The sequence below is a fragment of the Cervus elaphus genome, chromosome 2 (assembly GCF_910594005.1).
Source record: "Cervus elaphus chromosome 2, mCerEla1.1, whole genome shotgun sequence".
In the NCBI taxonomy this organism is placed as follows: domain Eukaryota; kingdom Metazoa; phylum Chordata; class Mammalia; order Artiodactyla; family Cervidae; genus Cervus; species Cervus elaphus.
The window spans coordinates 4,130,940-4,148,102 of NC_057816.1; the positions used below are offsets into that span (position 1 = coordinate 4,130,940).

The 17,163-nt window shown below is 60.9% G+C and overlaps 1 protein-coding gene across 2 annotated transcripts; it reads right to left on the minus strand.

Moving 5' to 3' along the window:
• Nucleotides 1–3,230: 3,230 nt before the first annotated feature.
• On the minus strand, nucleotides 3,231–15,795 carry CCND1 (cyclin D1). Of its 2 annotated transcripts, none has more exons than XM_043924367.1 (5): nucleotides 15,394–15,795; nucleotides 13,592–13,807; nucleotides 12,924–13,083; nucleotides 8,927–9,075; nucleotides 3,231–6,570 (listed from the first exon to the last, which is right to left on the minus strand). In XM_043924367.1, the coding sequence occupies exons 1-5, from the start codon at nucleotides 15,589–15,591 to the stop codon at nucleotides 6,406–6,408; spliced, it is 888 nt and encodes a 295-aa protein (XP_043780302.1). In that variant the 5' UTR covers nucleotides 15,592–15,795; the 3' UTR covers nucleotides 3,231–6,405. The 2 variants fall into 2 exon arrangements, with proteins under 2 accessions (XP_043780302.1, XP_043780308.1); XM_043924373.1 differs by lacking the exon at nucleotides 15,394–15,795 and adding an exon at nucleotides 14,755–14,823.
• Nucleotides 15,796–17,163: the final 1,368 nt, after the last annotated feature.

The following is a 17,163-nucleotide window of genomic DNA, read 5'->3' on the forward strand; positions in this document are numbered from 1 at the left end:
CCTCCCACGATGGGACCCAGAGGACCACCGCCTGGCGAGCTCCAGGATGTGGGCTGACCTTCCAGCTAGGTGGTTCTTGCTCTGGAGGACTGCCCTGGGGAGGCCATCTCGGCTGCCGTTAGCTGCAGCTTGTAAGGACGAGCGGAGCTGCCCCGGCCGGCGGCAGCCCTTCGGTGAGAGCTCCCCCATGCCCCGTGCGCCCTGGGCTGGCGGCGACAATGCCCCCGGATGTGGGCCTCCAGCCCCTGTTGCCGAGCTGCCCGCCCACCGGCCGTGGCTATTGTCTCCTGGGCCCCGGTGTGGCTCAGGGCAGGGGCCGGCGGGCAGGGGGACTGTGGGAACGGATTAGAGGCCAGGGGCCGGCTTGCGTCCCCCCTGCACCAACTCCTGATCAAAGGCATTCCTGGGATGACAGAGCCCTGTGCGCTGGGAGGCCGGCCCAGCGTGCGGGACACACACCCCACACAGGCGCCCCCCACCACCACCCCCCAGAGCTGGGACTGGGTTCACGGTGGGACAGCCAACCCCTGCCACCTGCAGGGCCCAGCCTGGCTTCCAGGGGGACAGGCTCAGGGTGGGGGGGAGGTGGGAGCCTGGCCCCCAGCCGTGGTCACCCAGGGCCCTGACTGTGACCTCCTCTGCAAACATGCCTGCCCAGGGACCACCCCCCGCCCCCAGCCTTAGCACACAGGCCGTGTCCGGGGGCTTACTGAGCCTCCTCGGCAGGATCAGGAGCTGCCCAGCTCCAGGGGAGCCCCCAGCCCTGGATTCCTCACAACACAGGGGGCCTGCCCACCACACCCAGGTCCCGAAGGGCCTCTGCAGCTCCACGCGCCCCACTGTATGCAGGCCAGGGGTGCACCCCACCAGCCAGACGGCTGTCTTCCAGGGCTCACAGTCCAGAGCGGGGAAGCACCGCGTGTGATGGCTCCTGGACCACCCAGAGCCGCCCGTCGGGGCCGGGTGGGGAATGCTCGCAGAGGGTCTTAGGTCAGCCTGGGGGAGGGCGGGGGGAGGGGACTCCAGGCACAAAACTGGAGGTGGTCTAGTCGTCTGCCGTGTCCTGCAGTCTTGAGGGCAGGAACTTCGGGGCTAGAGGGGGGTGACGCTGGGGGAGATGGGGGCGAGGCCCCGGAGTTGGGCCCAGGTCCCAGGACCACGGATGGAGCTGGAAGGAGCTAGAAGCCCCAGTGAGGTCTGGCAGAGGGTGGAGGGGCCGCCCGAGGCAGGGAGACTGGCTGGGAGGCAGGGAGGCCCCAGGTGAGTGGCTGTGGGCCCAACTGAGACCAGGCTTCCGGGAGGGGGCGGTGGACTAACATTGGACAGCTTTGTCTCAGAAGCCCCTCAAAGGCCCGCGTTTGTTGCCATGACAGGCACGGGGCAGCCAGATCGCCAGGGGCTGGGGCCTTCACTGCCGTCCCAGGCGGGGACCCCTCTGGGCCTGCAGCATAACTGAGGGGAGCCCACCCAGCTCCTCCCGGGGGCTTCACCGCTGGAAAGACGGGCCCCGGAGGACCCTCAGCCCAGGCCCTGTGTGTGCTGGGGGTCACGCATTTCATCCACGCTGGGCCCCCCGCTTTGCCTCCCCACCCCTGCTCCACACACAAGGGCCGCCTCCCCATCACACCCTCTTCCTTCCACTGTCGGACCTGTCAACCCACAAACACATCTTCCACTTGAAATCCTAGACTCCACCCAACAGCCCGCAGCCCCAGCCGCCCCAGCGTCCACCTCCCCCCACCCCCTGCCGGCACAGCTTCCTCTGTCGATTCTCACTGGGACTTAATGCATCACTCTTGCCTCTAGGAAGGTGTGTACTCAGTCGCGTCCATCTCTCTGTGACCCCATGGACTGCAGCCCGCCAGGCTCCTCTGTCCACGGGATTCTCCAGGCAAGAAGACTGGAGTGGGTCGCCATTTCCTTCTCCAGGGGATCTTCCCGACCCAGGGATCGAACCTGTTGTCTCCTGTGTCTCCTGCATTGCAGGCAGGTTCTTTACCCACAGAGCTAACAGGGAAGCCCCTGCTCCCCACTGAAACTGCCCCTCAAGATACCCCAGGCCCTGATGGTATCAGAGCCTCGCTTGGGCCCCTCTAGGCCTGCGGTCTGGAGGGACCGACCATCGATGTCTCTGGGCCCTGGGGCACGTCCCGGGGTAAGCCACCGCAGAGGAGCAGACCAGCCTGGCCTTCAGATGCCCCCCGCTGCAGCTCCATCCCTCTGCCCCTGCAGAACCCTGCGGGCTCCCACGGCAGGGACCTTGCCTCCCTCCCCCAATCCAGCCGGCAGAGCAGCAATTCAAGCCCCTCCATCCCACCCCCTCCCAGAAGCTACAGGCTCCATGGACTCATGGGTCCCCCCACCCCCACCCCTGCAGCCTGGTGCAGAGCAGGCTCTTCCTAAGGGCTGCAGAGAGCTGACCTGGTGCGTAGAGGCAGACTGGCCACGTGACCCAGGCCTGCTCCTGGCTCCTGGGCTCCTGGCTCAGTGAACACTTGTGGGGCGGAGGGGGGTGGACAGAGGGTACCTCAGGGACCCCCAGGCTTTGAGAAGAGGCCCCGGCCCCCGCAGGGCTGGGACCAGGGTTCACACAGTATTTCCATCTGGTGGTGGGAATGTGGGCAGCTCGCAGGCCTCTGAAGCCCAGGGGCAGCCTCGCAGGTGGCCAGCAGGCCTCGCAGGTGGCCAGGTCTGGGCAGAGGCCACTGGACCGCGGACTGGACACTCATATCACTCCCGCGGGCTCAGGGCCCCTTGGGGCCACGATTCACCTAGAGCAAACAGCATTTTGTGCCAGAAGAGTTAAGAAATGCCAACTTTACTTGACTATCTGCAAATAACTGGAGGGGGCAAACTGGCCGGACGTGGGCTGATCCACGGGGGGACACGGTTGCATGACTGGGCCCCCAGCTGCTGTCTGAAGCGGTTAGGGCCGCTTGTAGGCACATCCCCCATCTCCGGGGACCCACGTGCCCCGCCCCCCCCCACCGCAGACCTCTGGTCTGGATTCCCTCCTGCTTCTCGCCAGGGGACCGCTGACATGTCGAGGCGTTCTTGGCTGTCACGACTGGACGTCCTGTCACCTAGCGGGTGGAGGCCAGGGAGGCGGGCAGACACCCCGCGACACCCCATGGCGCCCGGGGCGGCCCCCGCCACAAGAGGACCCGGCCCCGTTGTCCGAAGTGACCCACCTGCCACCCCGCCCCAGGAAACACAAGCAGGCGCCGCGCTGGGGTTTTACCAATTTTATTTCTAGACTTTTCACGTTTGTCTTGTTTCCTGCTGGAAACGTGCCGGTTACATGTCTGTGCTGGGAAACACCGTGGTGTGTGACCATAAACACACACAGACCCCCAAGCGCCCGCCCGCCCGGACCCCCCCGCCCCCGCCCGCTCACCAGTCCCGGGACAGACTGCCTGTGCCCCCAGACCTGCCCCCGCCTTTGGCCTCAGAGCACACACGTTCCCCCACCCCCCGCCACCGGCAGACCGTCCAGCTCGGACCCCGTTTGGTTCAGACAGAGGTGCCGCAGCCAGGAGGGTTGAGGTAAGCGCAAGCGGGTCGGCTGCAGGGTGGGGGGGGGGGGGGGGGGCTGCACCAGCCAGGGGCCTGCGGGTTGCGGCTGCCCCGCCTGGGGCCGCGGTGGACGGTGCAAGTCCTTTTGGTTCGGCAGCGTGCTTGGCGGCTCTCGGGCACACAGCCCCGTTAGCTGGCTTATCGTTGAGATCTGAAGTCTCTTTAAATGAGCAATTATTATTTTTTTTTTTTTTTGCTATAATGACCAGAACCACAAACAGAACACTAATATAACACATACAACACACCCCAAACCGAGACACAGTCTGGGGGCAATTGCAATCATGCCAAATGACCAAGTCTACAGCACAGCACCACGTGGCACATGAAGACACACTTGTTACAAAACAACAACAACGATGCAGTTTTCATAGCTATACGCAAAGAACGATACAGCCGTAAAAAACCTACTGGATGGTCAATCTCAGGTGCAGAGTCCAGCATTACAGGCGCAGGGCAGAGGAAACGGGCGCGGCCTGTCTCCAGAGACGCCCAGGGGTCCTCGTGAACGTGGCCGGGGGTCGGGGATCCCCACCGGGCCCCTTTTTTTTGGGTTCTCGTCCACGTGTCTGTCTGCCGAAGCAGGAGGCCGTGGGTCAGACGGAGCCTGACCGCCTGGTCTGCAAATGGCTAAGTGAAGCTTGAGGTATTGTGAAACAGGAACCTTTTTGGAATAGAGCAGTAATCACATTAAGTCAAAATTGATCACATAAAAAAAAAAAAACCTACAAAAAAAAGGCATCCGTAATACATTTTTTTTTTCTATGAGAAAATTCAAACTAGAACATGGCTAGTATATGACATTGTAAAACAAACAAAAAAAAAAAGTCTGATACTCCAATAGCAGCAAAACAATGTGAAAGATAAAGAGAAGCAATGTGAATGTTTCCAAACTGTTCTGGGAAGTCATCGGTAGCAGCGAATAAAGAAAACGGAGCCGCAGCCTGTCCCTCGAGTGGTCCCCGCCCGCCTCCCCTCCGCACACGTCCACCCTCACCTCCTCGCTCCCTTCAAACACTCCCTACAGAATAATTACAAAAAGGTACATAGCCAAGATGTGCAAATTACCTATCGGTTGCTAAGTTTCTTTTATGAAAGGAGGGGTCGGAGATCATATTAGAACTGAACTTGTTTCCAAGCATCCTATTTGTCCTTGAAACTGATGCCTCTCCAATTGGATCACTCTGGGAAACACCAAACAGGCCAGAACAGCTAAACTCACGTCTTTGTGTTTTTCTCTCGGGATTTTCTTCCCCCCCTTTCCTATAAAAGGATCTAACTTTAATAAACTGTCCTACACTTGCAACATCTAAGGCAGAAAAGTGTGTATGTGTGTGTGTGTATGTGTGTGTAAATCAAGGGGAGATTGCATTACTTTATAAATCATACTGGCCTTACGAACACCCTCTGCAATAAATATTCTTTTTTAGCCTTAACTATAAATTATATATTTTAGTGTTTAAAAACCTTCCGTTGCAAAACATCTAAAGTTAACTCTGAAACTGCTGGTTCTCTAGGTAAACCTTTAAGGCCTCTACTTTCAAACACCAGTTGGCACTGAAGGATTCCTAAACTTCAGCTTCTCTACAGAAAAGGAAAGGAATACACCATCCTGGCAACGTGAAGAATGAATGCACACTTTCTTCTCCTCGACCAGAACCTAGCCCTCCAAAGTATCACCACCCCCTCCCGCTAACACCACAGTGTCAAGCACCGGCCTTTCGTCCTGCCTGCACCCTAGTACTGGAATATCCCCAAACCATTCCATTAGGAAACTGTTCCCCGCCCTCCACACACCACCGAAGCAGAGATGTCACCTAGAGACTGAAAGTGCTTTGAAATGGAATGGTTTTGGAATATCGAGAAGGAAAAAAAAAACAACAAAACAGAACAGAAGAGCTGTAGATTTCACCTGGATATAAGCAGGCTGCAGGTCTGTTGAGTGAGAAAAAAAAAAAAAACCAGCATCTCATAAACAGGTTAACTACAAAAATATGAAGATTATAAAAATAGAATATATTAGGTCACTATTGCAGTTTCTCTTTCTGGTAGTGGACGCGAGGAGCTGGCGGCGGCCTCCCATCACCGTGATGCAAGCCGGCGCCTGACAGACCCCTCTGGTGGTCAGTCCACAGGGAGAAAGAGGATTAGCCTTTCCAAGATGCCGAGCTCTAATGCTACCCTAGCCAAGAGGTTACATTACATCAACCATTGACAAGGTGAAGGTTACACGTCTACCTACAAAATAAAATAAACACATGACTTATAAAGTGACTACATGCGTAAGCAAGATATAGGATGCCTAGAACTGCTTTAAAGCCGTGTCCTTAAGAAAAGCACACGCGTATGCTCCCCTACCTAAAATCCTCTTCTACTTTAAAAATGGGATGTGGACTTTTCTCTATTATTTTTTTTTTTTAAGAAACATTTTTAAGCTTTTTTTGTTTGTTTTAAACACATAAAGAATCAAATCTAATCCTCTCCTGCAGACTTGCTCCTTGTGTTAATGCCTATTCTTACAACACGGAGACACAAACACATGAATATCAAAACTAGTTGATTACAGGGCATAAAATCCTCTATTTTTGTAGCACAACCCTCTCCCCTCTCTCCAGCTCAGGGTTATGTAAATACTATTTTTTTTTCCTCTCCTTTTTTGTTTTTTTTTTTTTAAAAGACAACTTTTAGGGTACTTTTTTTTTCTTTTGCTTAAGTCAGAGACGGAAGGGAGAAAGAGCGAAGGAAAACACCAGGAAGGTGAGGAGGGGGCCAGACCGGGTGGCTTGGTCCCCGGAGCCCCGGGGCAGCCCCTCCCTCGCCGCGGCGCGCTCAGATGTTCACGTCGCGCACGTCGGTGGGTGTGCAGGCCAGGTCCACCTCCTCCTCCTCCTCTTCCTCCTCCGCGGCCTTGGGGTCCAAGTTCTGCTGCTGGGCCTGGCGCAGGCTGGACTCCAGGAGGGCTTCGATCTGCTCCTGGCAGGCGCGGAGGCAGTCCTGGGAGAGGGGGGTGGGCACGGGGCTCTCAGAGGGTCTCCACTAACCTCATACGCTGAGGACGCTACCCCGACCCCAGGATCCACAGTGCCGACCCTCTCTGGCCACCAGCTGCCCCCCTGCCCTGGCCCGAGGAGCCCAGAGATGACCCAGGCGGTGGCAAGCCCGCTCAGGACCCAGGGGCTCCGGTGGACACAGGTGACCCTGCCCACCTGCCCGGAGCCCCCAATAGAGCCCAACCCCCAGGTTCCGACTGGCCCCACTGCGGCCCCCTCAGCACATTCGGCACCATCATCTGAGCCCGGACCGGAGGCCCTCTGAGCCCCCGCTTCTTGGACTTAACCTCTGTTGTGTCAGCCCTGGTGGTGAACCCAGCCTTGAGTGATGAACGGCCGTCAAAAGTATTAGGCCATGCGTGACCCAGGATGAACGCCGGGCTGCCCCGGGGGACCTGGGTCCTTTACCGCCATCGTCTCCCGCTCGGACCTGCATCCCTGGAGATGCTCCGGCCGGGCACGGCTCCTGCCCGCCACAGACCTCCTCCCGCAGTGACCACCCCACGCGTTCAAGGGGGAGGAGGAGCCGCGGACCTCTGCTGGTCCCGCCCGGGGGCAAATCTCCCAGCAGCTCGAAGGCGCCACTGGCAGTTCGGTGGCCACGGTTCCCAGGCTGAACAGAGAGGCCACATGGGGCTTCTCTCCTAGAACCAGGAGAAGGCTTCAGGGCAGCCTGGAACCCAGACCCAAGCCTTTCCCACAAAAGTGAGGCTCAGCATGGGAAGGCACCCCCAGCATCCACCTAGGTGGGGCTGGAAACGGTGAAAACTGCCCCAGAGAAGAGAAGCTGGACCAGGAGGGATTGAGTGAACCCCTGGGGGTCTTCCACAGATACAGGCATTACGGGCTGGGGAGGCTTTCCGAGACACCTTTTCAACATTCATCACGGCAAAGGAAAAAGGCATGTGTGTGCACATGGCCCCATTTTACAGAGGCGGAAACTGGGCGGGGGACCCAAGATTGCCGACACCCCCCTCAGACTCCCATCCAAACACCCACCTCTGCCTCCGGAAAGCCCTCCCACTTCCCCACCATAGCAGGAAGCCCCCCTCTCCCCTCCTGGAGATAGCTCGCTTGCCCCTGTAATTCGGGGGGCCATGAAGTGGAGCTAGAGCAGAGGGGTACAGGAAGGGCCCCCCCTCAGCCTCACAGCCTCATCCCGTGGAAGGCAGACGGGGGCATGCCTCCACCACCGAGAACTTTCTGTGTCTGAAGCTCAGTGCCATTTGTCACCTGGTCACCAGACTAACTACTCCCCCACCGCCCCGTCCTTCATCCGGGAAGCTTTTGTCTCAGGTCTAATTACAACAATCTCTATTCAAATCAGGGGTCATGTAGCTGTTTCCTACAACTGTCTGGGGACAGCACCGTCGGTGGCGTTTCTAGCCGAGGCTGACCCCTGGCAGTGAGGCCAAAATGCCCGCTCCCTCTCCATTGCGGCTCCCTCTCCGAGATGCCCATGCCTCTAGACAGGAAAGCTTCCTCCTCTGGGGGTCACGCAGGCCGTGGCCTGAGGTCAGGTGGGCGTCCACCCCACACCCCGCTTTCCTCTGCCTCCCGCCTGCTCGAGAGGGGACCACCAGCAGCCCGAGCCGGACCTGGACTAGGGTCAAGGCGGTCACTGGCTCCCCCACGGGACCCTGCAGGTCCGGTGTGACTCCCCCCGCACCAAACCTTGCTGGTCTAATTTGGTAAATGCCCCTGACCCTTGTAATTGTCACTTTAATTGTTTAGGAAAAGAATGGGGGATAAGACAATGGCACCTTTAAGGAGAAAGAGACAATGGACTCCGGCATTCACAGAAGCAGCCTCTCAAAAGGGGCCATAAAAACAAGTTGTCTGGAGCAGGCTTGCCATGGAGGGAGACCTCACAGGAGCCCTTGTAAAGCGTCCATTTATCGGGCATCCACATTGTTGCCCGGACAAAGCTCGAACGGTCCCCACCCCACACGGCATTAGGGCACGGACCGTTGACCCCGCCTGCCTTGTGGCCCCTCTTCTTGGATGGCTCCCCCACCCGGGAGGGGTTTAAGCTCCAGGGGCCCCCGGGGACCACCCTCCTACCCACTGACAAGTTCCCGAGTCTTTTCTCCTCAAAGAAGCCCCGCCCCCCCCAACCCCGGGAAAGGGCGTGGCGTGCCCCCAGGCACTCTGCCAGGGCCGCAGCCTGGCCCCGTGCGGGATGCAGACAGCTGCCGGTCCATCCATCCTCCACCCGGCCCCTGCTTCCCAGGCCCTTGACGACCTCTAGTACCCAGAGCCGGGCAGGCCCCTTGCCCACGCGGGAGAGGGTCACTCACCGGGTCACATCTGATCACCTTGGAGAGGAACCGTGTCAGGCGGTGATAGGAGAGGAAGCCGTTGGCGCTTCCCAGGTGCAGGCCTTGCACCGCGGCTACCACGCTCCCGGCAGCCACCATGGAGGGCGGGTTGGAAATGAACTTCACGTCTGTGGCAGGGGGAGACAGAGCCAAAGGGGTTGAGTGGGGACGCCCCAGGACCCTGTGATCTGGGCCCCCCCACCCCGGCCTGTCCTGCAGACTTCAAAGGGACGGTCAGGAAGTAGGCGAGGCGCCCCACGCCCCAGCCTTGATCATTACCCTGGGCGGCAGAGAGAGCAAGTCAGCTCAGGCTCCTTGAACATGGCCCGCAATGCTCATTTACAGACACCAGAAAAGCAGACCAGGAAAACCGCTGGCAGAGGCCTCTTGGCACGTAAGCCCATGAATGGATCGTTTATTCGCACAAGCACATAGAAGAAGAGTCGTAAGAAGGTGGGGCACACCCACGAGGAGGGTGGTGTCTCTGTACAACGCTAACCCCAAGCACCGGGGCGGCCATCCTCCACGCGGGGAGACGTGCCCAGATGTTCACTCCATTTACCCGCCCCCAGGGACTTGGGAGGGGTGCAGCGTGACTTCATGACTGCATCCACCTGTCCTCAGCAGCTATCTGCACGCTGCTGGGCAAGTGTCCACCCCAAGAGGTGGGGTGGTGGGGGAGGAGGCTGGCTCCCTCGGTGGCGCCCGGCCAAGGTCACCTGTCGGCCACTCCCTGCTGTGCTGACACCTGGTTTCCCTTCAGGGGGAACAGCGTGATGGGAGGTGGAGAAGCCACGAGGGCCACGGAAGGGACCCAGGGCCTGCAGGCTACCCCTTTGTCGTTTTCAGTGGGGAATGACTGGTGGGAGGCTGCTGATTTCAGCATCTGAACCAGGCGGGGCCTCTTGGCCTGGAGTCGGGCCCTTAGGAGGTCAGTCCCCGCCGCCTCACCCTGCCCCACTAAGCTGAGTAGGAGGGGACAGGGCACAAAGGCAGTGGGACCCCCGGGGGGCACGCCCCCGCCCCGTGGCCTGGCTGGAGACTTCATTCTAAGAGCAAACAGCCAGGCCTCCTTCCAGGGAGCAGGAGCCCGCAGGAGGGCTGGGAGGGGAAAAGACAGCCAGCCCTGAAGGGGAGACAAAGTTGGGGCTGGGCGCTCTAACCACTTAAAACAGAAACGCCCCCCTCCCCCCCAAACAGGAGCAGGTCCACCCAGCCTGGGAGCATTTCATCAGGGCCCATCAGAATCTCAGACATCGCTGTGGCCAGAGCACGGCTTCTGACTGGCCGCGCCTGGAAAGCCCCGTCCAGCAGGGAACGGATGACACGCTTGGACTGTGTGCACAAGCACACGTGTGCGCACGTCTGTAGGCGCCATGGGGGCCTTATCTGCTTAGAGGAGGGTGCACAGATTTCAACCCAGAACCTCCAACGGCTGTTCCTATTTGCTGCCCAGCCCATGGGGTCACCAAGTCAGACACGACTGAGCGGCCGAGAGTCCAGCGGGCCACAGCCGGGGTGGGCGTCGGAGCTGACCCCGCTCGGGCCTGTTCTCTCAGCCTCAAAGCAGCGCTCCTCACAAGAAATGCTCCACTGCGTACCCACCCGGGCCAGGCGGCGCTGCTGGTAAAGAATCTGCCTGTCAGTGCAGGTGATACAAGAGACCCAGGTTCAACCCCTGGGTCGGGAAGATTCCCCTGGAGAAGGAAACGGCAACCCACTCCAGTATTCTCGCCTGGAGACGCCCACAGACCGAGCAGGCCGGTGGGCTATGGTCCGTGGGGTCGCAAAGAGTCGTACACGGCTGAGCAACTTGACCACACAGTGTGCACACACAGACACACACATCAGAAGCAGAGCAAACCCCACCCAGCATGTGGGTGACGTGCCCCCCACCCCTGGGCACCTAGTCAGGAACCTAGGTCTGCCAGACACCCGCCCCCCTCCCCAGCGCCTTTTAAAGGGATCCCTGCCATGTGGAGGGCAAAGCATCTCCTGGGACGCGTACTCACGCCTCCACTTCACAAAACCTGTTTGAGGCTGTAACATGCCCTTCTCATCTTAAGAGACGCCCCCCCCCCCCCCCCCCGGCCTTGTGACTAAAGCACACAGCTTCGCCATGGAAGTTCAACAGCTCAGGACCCGGTTGGGGGGTGCTGCTCCCCCGGCCCCCCCCCATGCTGCTGCAGGTGAAATGCTGAGTCACCCCGGGCCATCCCCCCACCTTCGCCCCAGGTGTGCCCATGTATCTGTGACTCCAGGCCAGGGGCGCTGGCTGGGCTGGTTCTCAGACAACTGCCAGAGTGCGGGCACCGCACGTGGGCACGGCCTCTGTGCCCAGCTTCTGCGCTGTCTGCATCCCACCCAGGCCACACACCCCGCTTCCCGGGGTCCCAGGAGTTGGGGGGAGGGGCTCCAGACTGTCCCAGCTATCCTTGGGGGAGCGCGTGCAAGAACCGTTCCTTGCATTATCTGCGGGAAACTTGGTCATTTCTCTGAACCGCTTTCAGCTCCATAAAAGGCTGCCTGCAAATCTCTGGAGGCTTCTCTTCTCGGAGGCGTCCTAGCCAGAGAATGCCTCCCTGCCCGCCTGCTGGGCTGGTCCCTGGAGGCCGGGGAGACACGCGTGAGAGGCCCCCTTCCACCCTGTCCCTGCCCAAGGGTGGGTGCTGTGGGGCAGAAAAGCCAGGGGAGGGGGCACCCTCCCCCCTCAGATCCATCCAAGCTGAGATGTTTTTGGCCTCTCATCTGCCCCCACCCCACGGCTCACTTGGCAGGACTTCTGAAGGGTCCTTCTTAGAAGGGTTCACGCCTTGAGCAGGCAGAAGAAGGGGGCAGCAGAATCTCTCCACCTCCCCTAACCTGGAAACCTCAGCCACCACTACAGCCCCTGGACACGGAGAGGGTGACATCAGATGGCGCACGGGGGACCCCAGCCCTTCTGGGGAGGGGGTGAAAGATGTCAACCCCTCTTTGGTGCAGCGTGGTCCTCAGGTTGCTCAGAGGGAGCCCCAAACAGGTCTGACTGCTGAGGCCTGGTGAGGGGGAGAGAGGGCCCGCAGAAGAGCTGGGCAGGATGGGGCATGGGTGCCTGGTCAGGGTCCCCAGGGGTCCTGGGCCCAGATCATGGGATCCGAGGGAGGAAGGGGTCACCGGGCTCATGGAGCAGGGCTGGGAGAAGCAGGAGGCAGCACCTGTGTCTCCCTGGGTTCTGAGTGACTGGTGGCCTGGGGGCTGGGAAGAGGGCCCTGCCAGGGAGGGTCCCCCAGCAACGGTCCAGAGCAGTGCCAGGGGAGTGGGGCGGGGGGAGGGCTCCTGCTGCCAACCGCAGCGGCCTGAGCCCAGGCGCTCTGAAGCCGCTCCCAGGGAGAGCAAGGAGCGGGAGTCGGCCTGCGATGCCCCTGGCGGGGCCTCAGGCGGCCAAGCGCCTCTGCTGGCCGCCCCCGCGCCAGGGCCGCGACCGGCGGCCCAGAGCACGTGGTCCAGGCACTGCCGGCCCGCGCTCCCCACCCCTGGAGGCGCCCCTGGCAGGGGGCCCAGCCCGGGAGAGGCCAGGAGGGGGCCCCCGCAGCTCAGGCTCCTTGAGGACATAGGAGGAACGGGTTGGGGGGGGGCGCGGTGGGGGGGCGGAGACAGGCTGGACAGCCAGGGTAGACCCCTTTCAGCATGGAGTGACCCCTGCCGAAGTGGGAAGCAGAAGCTACAGCAGCTGGCCACAGGCAGACTGGCCACCCGCCCCCGCGGCCACAGGCACTGGGCGGTAACAGACTAGCCTCTGCGCTCCCCGCCCAGGAGGCGACGCCCCCCTCCCTGGAGCCCTTAAAAGCAGCTCAGCCCTCTCTGCTCCCCAGAACAGGGGGCAGAGGAGTGCTTCCAAGAGCGGGAGGGGCCCGGGGACCATCTCCTCCAATGGGGAAACTGAGGCGGGGGCCACGCAGCTCCTCCTGGGCACCAGCGGCGGGGACCAGCACCCTACCTGTGGCACAGAGAGCAACGAAGGTCTGCGCGTGTTTGCGGATGATCTGCTTGTTCTCCTCGGCCACCGGCATTTTGGAGAGGAAGTGTTCAATGAAATCGTGCGGGGTCATGGCTGCCAGATTCCACTTGAGTTTGTTCACCAGGACCAGCTCCATGTGCTGCGGACCCGGGGGGAAAACGTGCGTCAAGAGAGGCGCAGGCGCGGACCCCAGTGGAGCAGGGGGCGAGGAGAGGGGACGGGGGTCGCTGGAGGGTCCGGGAAGTGAGGGGGACAGCGCGCGCCCCCACATTATGAACAGGGACGGTGCTGCTCGCCAAGGGTCCTGCCCTAAATGCAGCCCACCCTGGGCCAGCGGAGACCAGGAGCCCTCCCACACCTGGAACGCGGGGCCGGGTCAACCGCGCTGGCGCCGCCCCGCCGCCGCCGCTGGAGGGCGCGCGCCCCCAACTTTTCGCAGCGCTGGGGGTGCAGAGGCGGTGGGAGTCGGAGAGAAAGCGAGGGGGGCGGCGGCGCGGCTGCGGGGCGATGCGGGTCCCCGCCGCTTTTCAAGCGGGGCCCCACCCGTGCGGCCGCCTTCCTTGGGGGCCGCGGGTCTCTCAGCGGCCCGCCGGGGATCCCCACGCCTCCCCCACCCCGGGGTCCCGCGGCGGGGGTCCCCGGGTTACCAGCAGCTCGTCGGGCCGGATGGAGTTGTCAGTGTAGATGCACAGCTTCTCGGCCGTCAGGGGGATGGTCTCCTTCATCTTCGAGGCCACGAACATGCAGGTGGCCCCCAGCAGCTGCAGGCGGCTCTTTTTCACGGGCTCCAGCGACAGGAAGCGGTCCAGGTAGTTCATGGCCAGCGGGAAGACCTCCTCCTCGCACTTCTGCTCCTCGCAGACCTGCGGGGGCACCGGGGGCCGTGACCGCCGCCACCGCAGGGAGCGCCCGGCCCCCTCTGCGGAGACCTCGCGCCCCCCGCCCCCCACCCGCTCGCGCCAGGGCGGCTGGACTGCGGGGTCCCCGAGCGCGCGGAGGGTCGGGGCGGGGGGGCGGCAGAAGCCGCCCGCCGCCGCGCCCCCCTTCCCTGGGAGTCCCCAGTACCCACCCACCCCGAAACTGAAAGGGAAAGTCCCAGCTAGGCTGGCACAGTGGGGGCGGGAGCGGGCACGGCTGGGCGGCGTGTGCCGCTCGCGGGCTGTGGGCCCCGGGGACCCCGGCCCTCGTGGGTGCTTCGGGAGCCGCCAGACCTGGGGTCGGCACCAAATGGGGCGCAGGGCCGCGGGGAGGGCCGCGAGGCTGGGCGCCGCGCTCGCAGCGCCTGCGAGACACAAAGGTGGCGTCCCAGGCCGCCGCGCCGCATTTCCCCAGACGTCATCTTTTCAAAAAATATTTAAAAATATAAAAAAATTTAGTGGGTACATAAAAAACCCCTGAAAATGACCCTCAGACTATCCTTTACCCAGGCCGGGAGTCAGGAGCTCGTTGCGGGCTCAGGGGGGAGCCCCAGGAATTCAAACTCGGGGGCCCCCCCTTCCCCCTGGGCGCGGGCGCCGTTTCCCTCTCGCAAGGGCACCACGCCGCACTTTCAAAAATTATTTTAAAATACTTGCGGTGACCCGGGGAGCCCCCTGAAGGCCCGTAAACGTGCCCCTGGCCCCCAGCTCGCTCCAAACAGGTCCCCCAAGCTGAGACCCCGGCAAATGAGGGTCCATTCCCAGCGTCATGGGGGCCACGCGACCTTGCAGCCCGGCGTGCTCTCCGGCCCAAGCTGGCCTTGCGGGACGCCCCGGGACCCATTGCTTGAACAAAGGCGCCCCTTTCCCGAGAGGGGTCCCCCCACAACTACCCGAGCTCTGTCCCCGCGCCCCTCCAGCTGGTTCCCGGTGGCGGCGCGGCCCCTCGCGGCGGCCCCAAGCGCCTGGCCGGCCGCTCCCCGCCCCCACCCTGCCCCCAATTATTAATAAACACTTTTGCTTTGCAATAAAAGAACAAAGATGGCGCATAATACTGGCACGAGCGGCCCTTGCATACGTGTCCATGGATATTAATTTAAAAATCAAATCTATGCCCCCTCCCCCTGGAGCTGGCGGCTCAGCAGCCGCGCGGCCACAAGAGGAGGCGCAGCGGGGTTGCGCGGTGGCGGTGCCGGCGGGGGCCACAAAGGACGCCCAGCCTGCGGGCCCGCACCCTGAAGCCACCCGGGGTGCCCGGGCAGTGGCTTTCCCCCAGGGTACCCCTCCTCGACCGCCGCCGCCTCCCTCCCCCTGCCACGAAAGGAATTATCTAACGACCCCACCCCCACCCCCTCCTTATTCAAAAAAATACCCTGAATATCTATATATTTTGGAACTGCGATTCCTAGCAACACTCTGGCAAACTTCAAAGTTCGGGTGGGAGAGAAGGGAGGGAGATGAGCGGCAAAGAAAAGTGGGTTTGCGCAACAAGTCGCAGGGAAGTGCTAAGAGAGCCGCCCGGGGCCCCGCACCTCTAGCATCCAGGTGGCCACGATCTTCCGCATGGACGGCAGGATCTCCTTCTGCACACACTTGAAGTAGGACACCGAGGGCGCGCAGGTCTCCTCCGCCTTGAGCATGGCCCGCAGCACTCGGTCGTTGAGGAGGTTGGCATCGGGGTACGCCCGGCGGATGGTCTCCATCTCGCAGCACAGGAGCTGGTGTGCCATGGCTGGGGGCTCGGCTAAGTGGTCTGGGGGCGGCGGTGGGTCCGGGGCTGCGTCGGCGCTCGGCTCGGGCTCCTGCTGCCCCGCGCTCCCTCGAGCTCGTCTGCCCCTCGCCGGAGCGCGCGGACGCTGCTGCTCTCTGCTACTGCGCCGACAGCCCTCTGGAGGCTCTAGGACTTTGCAACTTCCAACAAAACTCCCCTGTAGTCCGTGTGACGTTACTGTTGTTAAGCAGAGATCAAAGCCGGGCAGAGAATGGGAGCGGGAAGGAGGGGGGCCGGGCGCAGGGGGAGGGGGCGCGGGCGCCGAGCGCCGGGGAGCGGCGAGGGGCAGAGCCCAAAAGCCATCCCGGAGGCGCCGCGCCTGCACCGCGCGGTGTTGCCCCCGAAGCCGGGTTTTCATAGAAATGCAAACCGTCCTAAGGCTGCCTTTATCCCCTCCGGGGAAGAGGGGTGCAGGAGCGGGGGTTGGGGGGGTGTCTGTCCTCCCCGAGTGGGTCCCGCAGGATTTGGGGGGTTGGGTGAAGGTGGCTCTGCAGAGGGGGACAACTAGGAGGGCGGGCAGGCCACACGCAGCTGGGGGAGACCGCGTGGAGGGGGGACGCTGGGGTTCGGTGACACTCTGAGCCGGGAGAATGGGCGCATTTCCGAGAACGCCACGAGGGCACCCACGGGCGGAGGCAGCCAAGGAATCTTAGCGTCTACATCTTCTTTCATTTTCATTAACACGTGTAAATTTTAGGAACCATTTACCATTCAGGGACTCAGGGAAGAGCCGACAACCCCGGTGGAGGTTTCATTCCCGCACCGAGGGGGGTCTGTGCAAATGCCGGAGGGGTAACCCCAAAAGTTAAAGGGCTTTCAGCCTAACATGCGCTCGCTCAAAAAATAAAATAAAATAAATGCCCGAAAATTCCAGCAGCAGCCCAAGATGGTGGCCAGCATTTCCTTTGCCCAGTCCTCCTCGCCTGGGGGATCTGCGCGCTGTCTTCCTACCCTAGCTAGTCCATTCTTGCGGGGGGCCCCCAACACTTCCCCCCCCGCCCCCGCCCTGTGCCGGCAATTTTAACAGCTAGAAAAACACTTTGAAAGGAAGGCTGCAAAATAGTGGTCTCTGTCCTGTCTCATTTTTTTAATTAAAAATTAAGCTAAATCGCTGGAAATATTAGTCGCCTCCCCGCCTGGGACAAGACCACCGGAAACTTCCTAATTGGCTTTGTTGGGGGTGTGGACTGCTCTTCACCTTTAGAATTTGCCCACGGGCTGCATTCGTGAGCCTGAAGCTGTTGGCGGGGGTCTGGCAACAATCAGAACAATTACAAGTTAAAGAAATAGGTGTATTGATCTGATGATTTAAACAAAACCTATATATGTTCGTGGCTATACGCGAGTCCCCAATATTAATCGCAAACTTATAAGACATATAAAAGAATATAGTTTTTTTAAAATGAAAAGAGTCAGTCTCTTTGGTGCTTATTTTTTAAAATAAAAGGACATCTTACCCAGTCTTAACATTTTTTTTTTTACACTACCTGCCCCAAATTAAGAAAACTGTTCATTAACTTCCCTCTGAATA